The 12566-nt window shown below is 45.9% G+C and overlaps 2 protein-coding genes across 11 annotated transcripts in view; one reads left to right on the top strand and one right to left on the bottom strand.

Annotated features, from left to right (window-relative positions):
• Positions 1-487: 487 nt before the first annotated feature.
• On the top strand, positions 488-7545 carry fat-spondin (extracellular matrix protein f-spondin). Of its 2 annotated transcripts, none has more exons than XM_086906776.1 (12): positions 488-698; positions 3256-3468; positions 3667-3851; positions 4075-4266; positions 4938-5224; positions 5358-5761; positions 5854-6025; positions 6132-6390; positions 6474-6657; positions 6735-6898; positions 6967-7134; positions 7206-7545. In XM_086906776.1, the coding sequence occupies exons 2-12, from the start codon at positions 3288-3290 to the stop codon at positions 7284-7286; spliced, it is 2277 nt and encodes a 758-aa protein (XP_086762902.1). In that variant the 5' UTR covers positions 488-698; positions 3256-3287; the 3' UTR covers positions 7287-7545. The 2 variants fall into 2 exon arrangements, with proteins under 2 accessions (XP_086762902.1, XP_086762903.1); XM_086906777.1 differs by lacking the exon at positions 488-698 and adding an exon at positions 1502-1701.
• Positions 7534-12566, bottom strand: part of Trpgamma (Transient receptor potential cation channel gamma) — a 77134-nt gene continuing 72101 nt past the window's right edge. For 6 of the 9 annotated variants that reach the window (XM_012491003.3, XM_012491006.3, XM_086906772.1 and 3 more), the window contains 4 exons: positions 12324-12549; positions 11439-11813; positions 10857-11336; positions 7534-10708 (listed from right to left, as the gene is read on the bottom strand). In XM_012491003.3, coding sequence (XP_012346457.2) covers positions 10545-10708; positions 10857-11336; positions 11439-11813; positions 12324-12549 — 1245 coding nt within the window. In that variant the 3' untranslated portion in view covers positions 7534-10544. Of the gene's footprint in view, positions 10709-10856; positions 11337-11438; positions 11814-12323; positions 12550-12566 lie in introns of those variants that run through there. The other 3 variants (XM_086906773.1, XM_086906774.1, XM_086906775.1) reach the window with 2 other exon arrangements.

Raw genomic sequence — 12566 nt, 5'->3', positions numbered from 1 at the left:
ATATGGACAGTTCCATGAATTTGGTCGAGGGAAAAAGAAAACATTGAGCGAACGCGGACGTGGGTTACTATCTGGAACGCGTTATCTAAAAGTTGAAGCTACTTCCAGGGAGATACGACGATTCAAAACTGACCTCATGACTCGAGATAATGTCCGCCGAGTTTTGTTTGCTGCTGGTTCGTCGCGTTGCTGCGTACTACGTGCCTCTATGTACGAGACTCGCAATATCTTCAATTTCTAAAATCGTAAATAAAATCCACGACGTTCGTCATTTAAACCATTTCTTTTTAATCGTTTAAATTATGAAAACGGTAAATGTTTTATTATTCTTCCTCCTATCTTTTCCATTTATCGGAATGAAGCCATTCGAATTCAAGAGACGCGAAGCGCAGAGAACAATCTGTGCAACGTTTACGTGGACTTGAATTTTATTCGAGATTTCGAGGGAAGGATCGAAAGCGCGGGCGAGCTTCCGCAGCAGACATTTTCGAATCGGCGCCGCTAACTTTCCTGATCCGCGATACCGGCCGTCCGGTTCGTCATCTCGTTTAGTCGTGCCCGATCGTTCTTGCATCTCGGTTGTTCTGCTCTTATTCGTCTACGCGAACCTCCACTTTTCGTCGTTTGCCCGCGCGGAAAAAAAGAAACCGAAAGAAAGCAATTGTGTCTTTCAGCCCATCGGTACAGTGGCGTAGCAGGTGTGCGATTTTAAATTTTCTCTTTTTCATTTCCATTATCACGTAACGGATTCAAAAAACGGATTCAAAAAGTCGCGGAGTGAATTTTTTTATTCTTTGCATTCGTTGTTCGAGCAACGTTGTCATCGATTTTCAAGAAGGAAAAAAACGAAGCTTTTTTCCATACCATACCGTTTTTTCCATACGATACCGTTCCATACCATTGTATGTATATTCCTGGATTCTCGTAACGTAAAATTTAATCCATAAGGATTCACGTGAATCTCGCGAAAGAAGTCACGTTTCGTTCGACGCTTCTAATTCGTTGAGACGTATCCGCTCCATCGAAGTTTTCTTTTTTTCTTTTTCCACGAAATCGTGCGACCAAGTTTACGAGAAGTAAGTTTTCGCGATAATTTCGCCAGGCCAACTCTCGAGGAAATTGTCTTCGATCGTAATTCAATCTATAAACTCGTCTATCGATACACGATTTGTCGTTTCCGGGGAACGTGAACTCGAGTAAATTCAAGTTTCGACACGTTTTATTTCACCCAGGCTTTATTACTTTCTTCCTATTTCGAAACAACAAATATACACGCCACACACGTAGTCGCCCGCTACTTATCTTTCTTCCGTCGCTATATTCGTAACGTGACAAAATTCGAACGATCGATAAACACGAGGTGCATAATTGTAACTTCTTAACAATAACCATTAATCACTGCGATCGATTCTTCGATATATTTCAAAAGTTCATGCGTGTTCTTTTCTGCACGATTATTATTTTTAATTGCGAATAAGCGTCGTGAGTCACGGGCGAAATCAGTGAGGGGCGTGAAACCGTAGAGAAGACTGGCGAACGACGCGCTGCGATCATTTTCTTTTCACGGCTCGTACGTTCGGCAAATTTACGATCGATCACGACGCTGCGATTCATCGTTAATTTACATCGTCCTTTTCTCTGGTGAAATTCACGAGAGCGAGCGAGAACTCGGTGATTTCGGCGAGAAAATTCAACGAGAAGGTACGGATCGATTAAAACTTTTCCTCCTTTATCGATCGTTGCGCCTCGTCGATAAATAAGAAATCAATATTCGAAGTTAATATATTTTTCTTTTTCTCGCGATAAAAAAATATTCTTCGCGGACATTTCTCACGAGAAATGCAAAGCAGATTCGAATCAATTTGACGCGCTGACTAACGATCATTCCATTTAAAGACTCATCAACTCGTCGTATTTTTCCCTCCACTCCATCTACTTCGATCTGATCTCAGTCACAAGTTTATTCGTCCAACTGTTTCTATTCTATCGCTAAAATTTCGTCGGTTTTCCATTCCTCTCATCCATCGACTTTTACTTTCCGCTTTTCGATCTTCTCCTAACCTGTTTGCCAACCTATGTCTACGAATGAAAGTATCCAAAGATTAAACTCGATCGAAACTTTCAAAGTGGAATCCGCGGAAGCACGTGCATAGTTTTCGCTCGCGAAACGCGCCGGTGTCCCTGTTTCTTCCTCTACACGAGTCCATCGTTCTAGAAACCTATACACCTACATGGTCGAGAAACGGCGATCTCGAGAGAAAGAGAGAGAGAAAGAGAGAGACAGAGAAAGAGATCTCGAACTCCCGACCCACTTCCACGCTCGCGCGTAATCCGATGCATCTCTTTTAGACCTCTGCCTCGATCATTAACCGCCCGCTTATCGCACTCTCCTCTCCCGCCCGCGCGTCTTCCACGCCTCTCTTTGTCCACCTGTCGTTTCAGGATCTGTCGTCCTGTGTACGCAGAGAATGTTCCACCTCGCGTTTCGAGATACATATCTGGTGTATTATGCAGAGGTCGTTTCGTAACTTGGCATTATATATTTGATGGACACGAAACGGTCACGATTGTTTCCGTGCAATTGAATTCCGTTGCGTTGTACACAAATTCTGGAGGAGTGTACGTATTTTGAGTCATCGTTATGGGATCGATTTGAATATTGGCGAGCGAGCATCGAGCAAAGACCGTTAACGGAAAATCCAAATGGGTGATATCGCGGAGAAGAGTATTCGATTTATTATCCTGTCGCGTTGTCCGCTCGTTCTCGATCGATCGTAATTCGCGTTGAAGTTTCTCGTCACGATCACAGTTATATAGAATTGTGTCTCTCGTAATTTCATGTTTCATATATGTCGTGTCGAGGAAGGGAACGAAAGACGACGCGTGTCGCATGCGGATCGATCGGAGAAAAATCTTTGACAAAGAGAGAGAAAGAGAGAACAGTTGATTCGAAAAATTGAATGAAGCTCCTTTCGAAATTCTTTCTCAACGGGAACACTCCAGTCTTTATCTTTTACTTCGTGAAAGATTCGTTCTCTGCTCGACAAATACGCGATACGCTTTCGTTCGACACAATTCAAGGATACGACCTCCCGATATCGTCGCCTATTCGTGGATAAAGATCAAAAGCGCGCGCGCGTTGTTTGCTTCTCCGTCCTTTTTCTTTCTTCAACGTTCCTATAAATCCGTTCCATTCACAAATGATTGTTTCTTGCATCGAGAGGATCGGTCGGATATATAATTTGCGTTCGACAGAATCGAGGGCATCGATCATTTCAAGCCTCATCATGCTGCTCCTGACCGTGACAGCGTGTCTGGTGATCACGGTGCAGGCCGGATGCCCTATGAGACCGACCGCGGAACAAACTTCCGCTTCGAGGACCACGGGTGACGGTGGTTACAGGATACTCGTTAGCGGGAAGGCCGACAAATATATTCCCAACGCTGTTTACACGATCAGTTTGCAAGGTAACCATCATTTCACCCCAAAATGATATTTGCGATTTAACCTTAACAATTTAACCCTTTCGCTACAAATAACACTAGTTGATTTCACGCGCACATCGCGTTTTCTTTTCAGGATAAATGCATCGTGTCTTATTTATTTTTGGGATGAGAAATAATTCGATGGATTAACGATTCGTTTATTTTACAACACGATTTCAGGCTCGCAAACGCACGAGAGATTGCAACAGTTCACGCATTTCACTCTCTCCGTCAACTCGCAACACGCGCCGAATAATCCTACGGCTCGAGTAGGATACTTCCAACTGTTCCCCGATGGTTTGACCACTTTCAACGAGGAATGTGTCAATACCATCTCCGAGGCTTCCGATTATCCGAAGAACGAGGTGAATTACTCTCTATACAATCTTTTTCTTCTTCTTCTTCTTTTTTTTTCTTTTTCTATCGAAAGGTATCGAAGGTTCACGATGTTGTGGGTACACATACAGTGCAGATAACGGATAAATTTCTGATGGTTGGCCGGTGGCCAACCGTCAGATATGTTTGATTCGATCGCGTTATCGTGGCCGCAATGGGACGCGTATAAAACGTCTTCTTACCTTGGCTCAGGTCCAAGTGATGTGGAGGGCGCCGCCGTCAGGATCAGGATGCGTTATCTTCACAGCCATGGTCTTGGAGAATAACGTGCGCTGGTACGCCGAGGATGGAGCTTTGACCAAGACCTTCTGCGAGATGGACTCCGCCGAGGTCGAGGCCTTGGACGGGGAGAAGTGTTGCGCCTGCGACGAGGCCAAGTACTCGGTTAGTTATAAAATTAATTTTATTTGTCTCACACGTGACTCCTAACGTTTTTCCAATCGTTCAATTTTATTTCTCGATTTTTTATTTGGCTCGATTTATTGGAGAGAGACGTAGAGGCGCGAATAAATATTTCGTTTCGTGAAAAGAGGAATCCAACGTGTTTTTTCCTATGGAAATTTCGAGTCAGACGAAATGATTAAAGATAACCTCGAAATAGGAAACACTTGAATAATTGAGGCTTGTCAAATATCCGTTAAGAACAACAAGTTTAGAAAAATTGTCGGTGTATCCGATTCGAGCGATTATTATTATCGGATATCGAAGAATAATTATATAATAAAACTTATGCGAAATACGATTCTGAGCTCTCTGTTCACCTCGCGTGCAACGAAATTTAGAATTCCGATGAGAACGTCACGCGTCGAATCGGGCAAAGTTTCGCGGTGAAAAGAGAATGGAACGATGTACGAGTGAAATATGTACGAACAAAGTAAGAAAACGTTACTTTTCTTTGGTAACAGAAGTAAAAAGTAGAGTAAAGAAACGAAACGGGATGATAAAGCGAAAGGGCGAGCTGCCCGCAGCTCGGTACTTCGTGATAGAAGGCTGGTCTGTGAAAGCGAGGAGAGGAATATCGGCGACTTCTCACACAGATTCCTCCCCGTTTCCAGTTGATAATGGAGGGAATCTGGTCGAACGTGACCCATCCAAAGGACTTCCCGTTCTCCGTTTGGCTGACCCACTTCAGCGACTTGATCGGTGCCTCGCATGTGCCCAGCTTCTCCTTCTGGGGTAAGGAGCACGTCGCCACGGATGGCTTCCGCCAGTTGGCCGAGTGGGGCTCCGCGTCCGGCGTGGAGACCGAGCTCAGAGCCAATTCTAACAAATTGAGAACCCTCATCAAAGCTGCTGGACTCTGGTACCCGAACGTAAACAGTAACACGACCACCAATTTCAGGTAGATATCCCTCTGCTCCGAAAGAAACTAAGAATCGTCCATTGAATTTTTTCAATTCCATTTTATTTTTCTTTGCAAAAAAAAAAAAAAAAGAAAAAAGATGACCATTATCTTTCCATCTCTTGTACCTCAGAGTGGACAGAAAACGTCCCATGATCTCCGTGGCTTCCATGTTCGGACCATCTCCGGACTGGGTGGTCGGCGTGAGCAAATTGAATCTATGCAGAAAAGATTGCAGCTGGACGAAAAGCGAGATAATCGATCTGTACCCTTGGGACGCCGGCACCGACAATGGTATCTCGTACATGTCGCCCAATTCGGAGACGACACCGCGCGAGAAGATGAAACCGATCACCACATTGTATCCCGAAGACCCTAGATCGCCGTTCTACGACCCTAGCGGGAGACCGATGCTGCCGTTGGCCAGGTTGTACTTGACCAGAGAGAAGATTATTCCACGGGGCTGCGACGAGGAGGTCCTCCAACAGCAGGTCGCCCAGCTCGAGGTCGCCGAGAACACCGAGGACACTGTCAGGCGTACCGTACAATCCAAAATAAATCCGTCCAATCGTTTCGTCGCCATTCCTCTTTATCCGCAAACAAATTCTCAATTTATTTCTTCCTCACAGCCGAGTGCCAGACCACGGAGTACACGGGATGGTCGAGCTGCTCGGTGAGCTGTGGCAAAGGATTGAGAATGCGTACGAGATCGTATTTGATGCCCGAAAAGGCAGCCATGTTCAAGTGCAACAGGCAATTGGTCTCCAAGGAGATGTGCGTCTCCTCGATCCCGGAATGCTCGTAAGTGTTATCTTATCGAGAGAATCCTCGTTTACGTATATATAATTTTCCGAGGGCGAAAAATTTTCCGTGGAAAATGTGTATATATCGGAGAACTTGATTTCAGAGGCGAGGAGGACACGGATGATGGTGTTGGTTCGTTGGCCGTTGCTGGTAACAACGATGCTCTCTGCGAAACAACCGATTGGGGCCACTGGTCAGAGTGTTCCTCCACGTGCGGAGTGGGGATGAAGCTGAGAACAAGGCGGTTCAAGGATCGGATGGGTCGTAAACGTTGCCCTCACGTGTCCCTCGTTGAGAGGATGAAATGCATGGAGTCGCCTTGCTCGCCCAGTTTAGGGGAGCAGATCGATCCTACTTGCAAGGTATCGCGACAATTTTCACTCACGTATTCACGCCGTGAATCAAATTTCTGGAGAACTTTGCTCGAGAAACTCGTTTCGCACAGGTGACCGATTGGTCGGATTGGTCCCCGTGCAGCGCCTCCTGTGGAAAAGGTGTGAAATTAAGAACCCGATTGTTGATGGTCGACCCGTCGAAACAGCAAGAGTGCTCCTCGAAAATGGAACTGGTCCAGCAACGGCCGTGCTTGGACCAGGCTGACTGCACGTTCGACATGGCGACTGCGAAAGGTGAAAAAAGCACCATCATTTTTAGAAAAGGGGAGAAACGGGACGACGATAAATCGACGAATGATTTATATTTGTAGTGGTTTGCATGGAGGAACCGAACGCTGGACCCTGCAGAGGATATTTCCAGAGATGGGCGTTCGTTTCTCAAAAGTTGATGTGCGTACCGTTCGTGTACGGCGGTTGTCGTGGCAACAGGAACAACTTCTTAACGGCCGAGGAGTGCAACAATACTTGTGGCATCGTGAGTGCTTGCTCTGCTCGTTACGGAGGATCGTTAACGGGAGGAGGAAAGTGTTCGTTTACTTTCAGGTACGAGCGATTCTCAGCGGACAACCGTTCAACACGACTGACGCTCAAGTCGCCCCAATATCGCCAGCTCTGGCACCTGTCCATTGTGTCGTGAGCGGTTGGTCACCTTGGACACCTTGCAGCGTTTCTTGCGGCACAGGCCGCGTGACCAGTTTTCGCACGATTCAGGTGAGCGGAATAAAATCGAGTCTATTTCGTGGGATTAGTTTAATAAACGCGTATTGATTTGAAATATTCAGCAAGAGGCACGAAACGGAGGGAATCCTTGTCCCAAGAAACTTCAGCGTCGATCCAGGTGTCAGCTGGCTCCATGCGAATAATAATTTTGAGAAAAGAAAAAAATCCTTTTTTTTTTTTTAAAATACGTCTAAGACGATGAATAAAAGACGAAGGACCGAGACGAGAGTTTAATTGCAGAAGAAGCAGCGGATCGATCTTTTTTCTCTTTTTTTTTTTTGAACTTGGAAAATTTCGAAGGGGGAAGAAGAACGGATTGTTAGTTTGTATCGTAGTTTTTTTTTTTTTTTTTTTTTACACACGACATGATGGGTATGAAATAAACCGATGTATCAGAATAAATGGTATTTTATTAATGGTCATTCGTGATCTTTCTACTCTCGATCGAGTTAGTCAAATATACGCTGGGCAACGATCGCAAACCGAAATGGAAATCGAAAAAATGGAAATCGATCGCCCCGATCGTCGCGTTCAAATATTTTCTTTTCTTTTTTTTTTTCTTTTTCTTTCAGTTCAACAAACTGCGCCAAACGAAAACTTTCAACCGAAACCGAAGGAGTTTCGTACGTTCGATGGCCACGGGGCAATCGAAGTTTGCGAAAAACAAACCGGGGAGGGGGGGAACTCTTTTCAATATTAATTTCTCTCCAGCGTATAGTCGTCTCTTGGTTACGCTCGTATTCTTCTTTCTCTCTTTAATATCCTCGCTAATATAATTCGAATCGTATCGATAATTATAATTACTCGTAATTATTACCCTCGACGTTTGTATCCTCGAGGATTTTTTTTTTTTTTTTTTTTTTTTTTTTTAAGAAATTAAGAAACACGAAACCAATAAAAAAAATGCGTAATTTCTATATCTATCTCCTATCTTCCTATCTCTCTTTCCCAGATCGGCGTGTCCTCTATAAAAGATATCCGAGCTCTCGGATGATGGATGCTGCGCTGTTATCGGAAACGATATTTAATTTCGATCGTTAAAAAATTCCGCTAGATTCTATGATTCGTCTTCAACTTATATATCCCAAGTTGTACGATCTATTGTTTATCGGCTTATAGTCGTTAATAAAACTTGGTTGGTTCCGTTTCGCGTGTACTCTCGTTTCGCAATATAATAGTATAAGTATCTCTCTCTTTCTCTCTCTCTCTCTCTCTCTCTCTCTCTCTCTCCCTCCCTCGTCCTCCCTTATTATTCTCTCTTCTTTCTCTTTTTCTTCTTTTTTTTTTCTTCGCAATAATAACCGCTCGCAAGATAACACGCACTACTACGTTTGCCAAATACATCTAACTTTATATTTACGGTAGTAATAATAATAATAATAAAAATAAAAATAAAAATAATAATAATAATAATAAAAAAAATAATAATAATAATAACAACAATAATAATGACAATAATAATAATAATAATAATAATAATAATAATAATAATAATAATCTCATAAATAATACACGTAGGCGGTATAATATGTTATTACGCACGGTCTGTCAGGTCGGCGAACTCGAATAGGACAGGAATTAGGATGAAATTCGAGTGGATCCTCGAAACGTACGTGGATCCGCGCTCCTGACACCGAGTTCACATTAATTATATTACGTTATTATCATACGTAAGTACACGTAATATCTAGGAAATAGTACGGATCTTAATCTGTTTTTTAGGCCTCTACTCGACTACTCTACGCTCCTCCTCGTTCCGTATTTTTTTCTTTTTCTTTTTTTTTTTTTTTTTTTTCTTTTTTTCTTCTTCTCTTTGGTCGTGTCACATTTGTCCCTTATCTTCCCACCATGTGCGCCATGTTCCTGTGAACATTCGTGTTCAACAAAATGGGGGAAAGGGAGGAAGGCGAGAAATCTGGATTACAAAATGGCTCTTTCGTCACGGAGGAAAGGGAAGAAATTGGACGATGAAATCGTCCCAATTTCGTTCTTCGGTTTTCTCGTTTTCTCGGCTATACATTTCCTTCTCCGATCGCTTAAGTATACTTGGGTTCTTCGGGGATCGGTTGGCGATCGTTTCCCAGAAACAACGAGTATCGTAGCTTTGATTAATTCGAGAGCGAGATCGTTCCTTTTCCTTCGTGGCGCTTTTAACTCGGAGAAAAAAGGAGGGGGGGGGAGAGGGAGGGGGAAGAAGGAAGGAAGGAAGGAAAGAAATAAAGGATAACACGTGACGATTAGATCGTTGACTAGACTTTGGTCGAAGTAAAGAAAAAAAAAAATTGTTACTACGAATGGGGGAAGATGGAAGAGGATCGAGAAACAAAAAAAAAAAAAAAATTCCCTATCTTCAGTAGACCAGCTTCCTGAAGCAACAACGTGTTATAAATTCGACGTGTATCGCAAGTCGAGAAGTGGATTTCCATCGTTTCATCCAAAGTTAATCCAATAATAAATTGTCCTTTGAAAGGTAAACGCAACAACCGCGGCCGATCGTCGTGATCCTCTTCTTATCTTTTCCTCGACTAGACCGGTGACTAGATTGGATTCTCCTCGTCGACCCAATCGCCCCTTTCCCGTTCTGGCAGTAGTAGCAGTTAGTTATAGTAATAGTAACAGTATAGTAATAGTAAGTGCGATAAGACGACGCGGAACGGGAATAAAAGAAATCGATCCGTTCCGATCGCCGATCTCGTGGTACAAAATCATCATCACGACGGTGGCGAAGTAGATTAACTCTGACGGGCGCGAAAACTTTCGTTCGTTTCGTTCGCGGAGACGAAAAACCGTCGCAAGAAAAGTACGATAAATCGGCCTCGGGAAGAAAGTTTTCAACGAGGGGAAGTCTTAACGACGTTTCTCCTCTCGAGGAGAGGAAATTTTCTCCCTTCATAAATACGCATTAACGCGTTTCCGAGGCCGCGTTCGAAAAAAAAGTTCGAGTCGTCGCGACATAAAGCGCCCCGCCAAAGTTAATCTCTCCTTTCCCGAGAAGGAAAAACGAGAAAGTTGGCGCGTATCAAAGTTGGATACTTCTCCTCGCGTTACGTCCTCGAAACATCGAAGGGAATAGGGTCCTCGGTGGAGTCGACGATGGAACGGCTGATGTTTGCTCGAGATTCACGGGCGACGTCGCTTATTAATAATAATACATTTACATGATAATAATAATAATAATAATAATAATAATAATATATATATATATATCTCTATAGTTTGTTCGTCTCGGCGAAATCGGTTTGCCGGCGAAAGGCATCATTGTGCGTGTGCCACGACGACCACGATGCCTCGATCGATGTCGTCGTCTCTCTCGGCTTTCGTTGGCTCACTTCGCAACTCCTCCATTTAGTTACGTCCCGATGGTTGACGCGCCGCCGCGGGGCGGCGGTCGTCGGATGTTCTCAGAGCCATCCCCCGGACACGTCGTGGCCGGATATCGGCTCGATGCCCGGAAGCCGTTGCAGCTGACTCGCCGACCCGTTCCTCTTCATGGTCGCCGGCAGGGAGGTGCTCGCGGCCACGCTCTCCTCGGTGGTCGATGGTGTCAGCGGTGCAGCCGGAACCACTTGGCAAACACAAACAAACCAGACCCTCTACACACCCTCTTCTCTCTTGCCACGACAACTCGCTTGCAAATAAACGTCGCCCGAACAATCCTCGGATTGGATTTGTCGTTCGCGAGGCGAGTTAGCGTCGAGATTTAAACGACTTACCGGGTTGCTCGTTAGCGCTGGCCCCCTCGGGGGTGTCGATGCTGGGCTGCTGGCTCTGCGTGCCCTCGTGCCGCCTCGGCGGGATCGGCTGTTGGCCCAGCTCCGGCCCCCTGGTCGGCACGCTGCTCGCCCTCTGCAGCTGCTGCTTCTTCGACACCTTGGAGACGAGGGCCGTGGCCAACGGGTATATAGGATTGGTGCCGCTTCCGCTCCTCATGCCCGAGGTCGAGGACCTCGAATCCGAGAACGTTTTCCGCTTCTTTCGAAGCGCGACCAACGCGCCTAGGCCGTGAGGGAACACGTGGTGCCCCTCGTGATGATGATGCGAGTGGTGAGAGTGGTGGGGATGGTGCGTCGTCGGTTGGCCCCCCTCGTTCCCCCCAGTTTCCAGCGACGATTTCGAATCGGTCGATCCCTCGGATCTGGAGCCCCCGTCCTCGGACGCGGGCGAGTACACGGAATCCTCGGAGCGAGATCTGCCTGAAGAATGACGGGGAGGGAGGGGAGGGGAGGGGAGGGGGGAGGCCTCTTAGTTAGACTCGACGGAATCGGAGATTTGCTCGATCGAGTGATCTTATTTACCGATCAGCCTGGAAACCTTGCCGCGAACTTTCGCCGCCTCGATCAGATGCTCCCATCTCTTCTTCTTCGAGCTCCCCCTTATTCTACGGCTCTGCCTGCTCGTCCCGAGGCCGGGCACGCTGTTCGTGCTCGTGTGATGGGGGCTCTTCTTGGGCGTGGTCCCTGGGCCGAATATACCGCTCAACGTCGAGCCGAACAGCTCGTGCGAGTTCTCCTGTTGCGCTTGCTGCAACGACGTCGCGAACTCGTCGACCGGGGGCAGGGACCCGCTTCCGCTCGGTTGAGGGGCGATGTTGAAACCCTTCATCAGCCGCCGCTCCTTCTGACGATTCTTCTTACCCCCCGCACCTATGGACAGCTCTTTAAGGCTACCGTCTATGGGGCAGAGAGAAAAACCAAGGAGGCTACTCTAAAGCAGGCTACCACTAAAGAGAAACAACAACGAGAAAACAAAAAAAAAAAAAAAAAAAAGAGAAAAACGAAAGAACTCGATCCTCGATAATCGAGAAGAAGCGCGATCGCATTCGGTTGCCCAAGTTCTCGCGTTGGTAACGAGGAAGGCAACCAACTACGAAACAATATTCGAACGATCCTTGATCGCATTAATTATTCCACCACCGGAGTTCGCCGAATGATTAATAGCGTTCCGGTGGTAACGAACTTGCGAACTTTCATTTACGAGGGATGAAACTCCCTCCCACTCTTCTTAACGTCGTCACGACGCGAGCATCTCACCTTGAAATAAAATCTCGACTCTATGCATTTACGAACGAGCAAAATTCGCAAGGGATTGAATTCGCAGTAGGTGGAGGAATAGGAATAGGATAGGAAGAGAAGAAAGAATCGTAGGGGAGAGATTTCACGGTGGAAACGCGAGTTGCTCACCGGTTCCTGTTCCGCTGGCTGTCGAGGTGTTCATCCCGGAATTCTTCAAGATCTCGATCAATTCGCAACGAAGCGCGCTGATGTCTTGTTTGATCTCGTTCACGTCGTCCTCCGTCACCCCCTCGCTCTCCGCCTTCCTCTGCTCCACCGTCACGTACCTCCTCACCAAATTTCTCATGATACTCTGATACCTGAAGTCCCTCTCAGACGCCTGCTTCACCTTCCTCTGTCCAAACCGGGAAA

This window comes from Apis florea, unplaced genomic scaffold, assembly GCF_048593485.1.
Source record: "Apis florea isolate Af1SG1 unplaced genomic scaffold, ASM4859348v1 contig_2495_pilon, whole genome shotgun sequence".
In the NCBI taxonomy this organism is placed as follows: Eukaryota; Metazoa; Arthropoda; class Insecta; order Hymenoptera; family Apidae; genus Apis; species Apis florea.
Note: the sequence above shows the minus strand (reverse complement) of the source record. Positions and strands in the feature narration are given on the sequence as shown.

Coding starts and splice junctions, on each gene's coding strand:
- fat-spondin (XM_086906776.1), top strand. CDS start 3,288: ATGCTGCTCCTGACCGTGACAGCGTGTCTGGTGATCACGGTGCAGGCC. Junction 4,267..4,937: donor GCGACGAGGCCAAGTACTCG/GTTAGTTATAAA, acceptor CCCCGTTTCCAG/TTGATAATGGAGGGAATCTG. Junction 6,899..6,966: donor GCAACAATACTTGTGGCATC/GTGAGTGCTTGC, acceptor GTTTACTTTCAG/GTACGAGCGATTCTCAGCGG.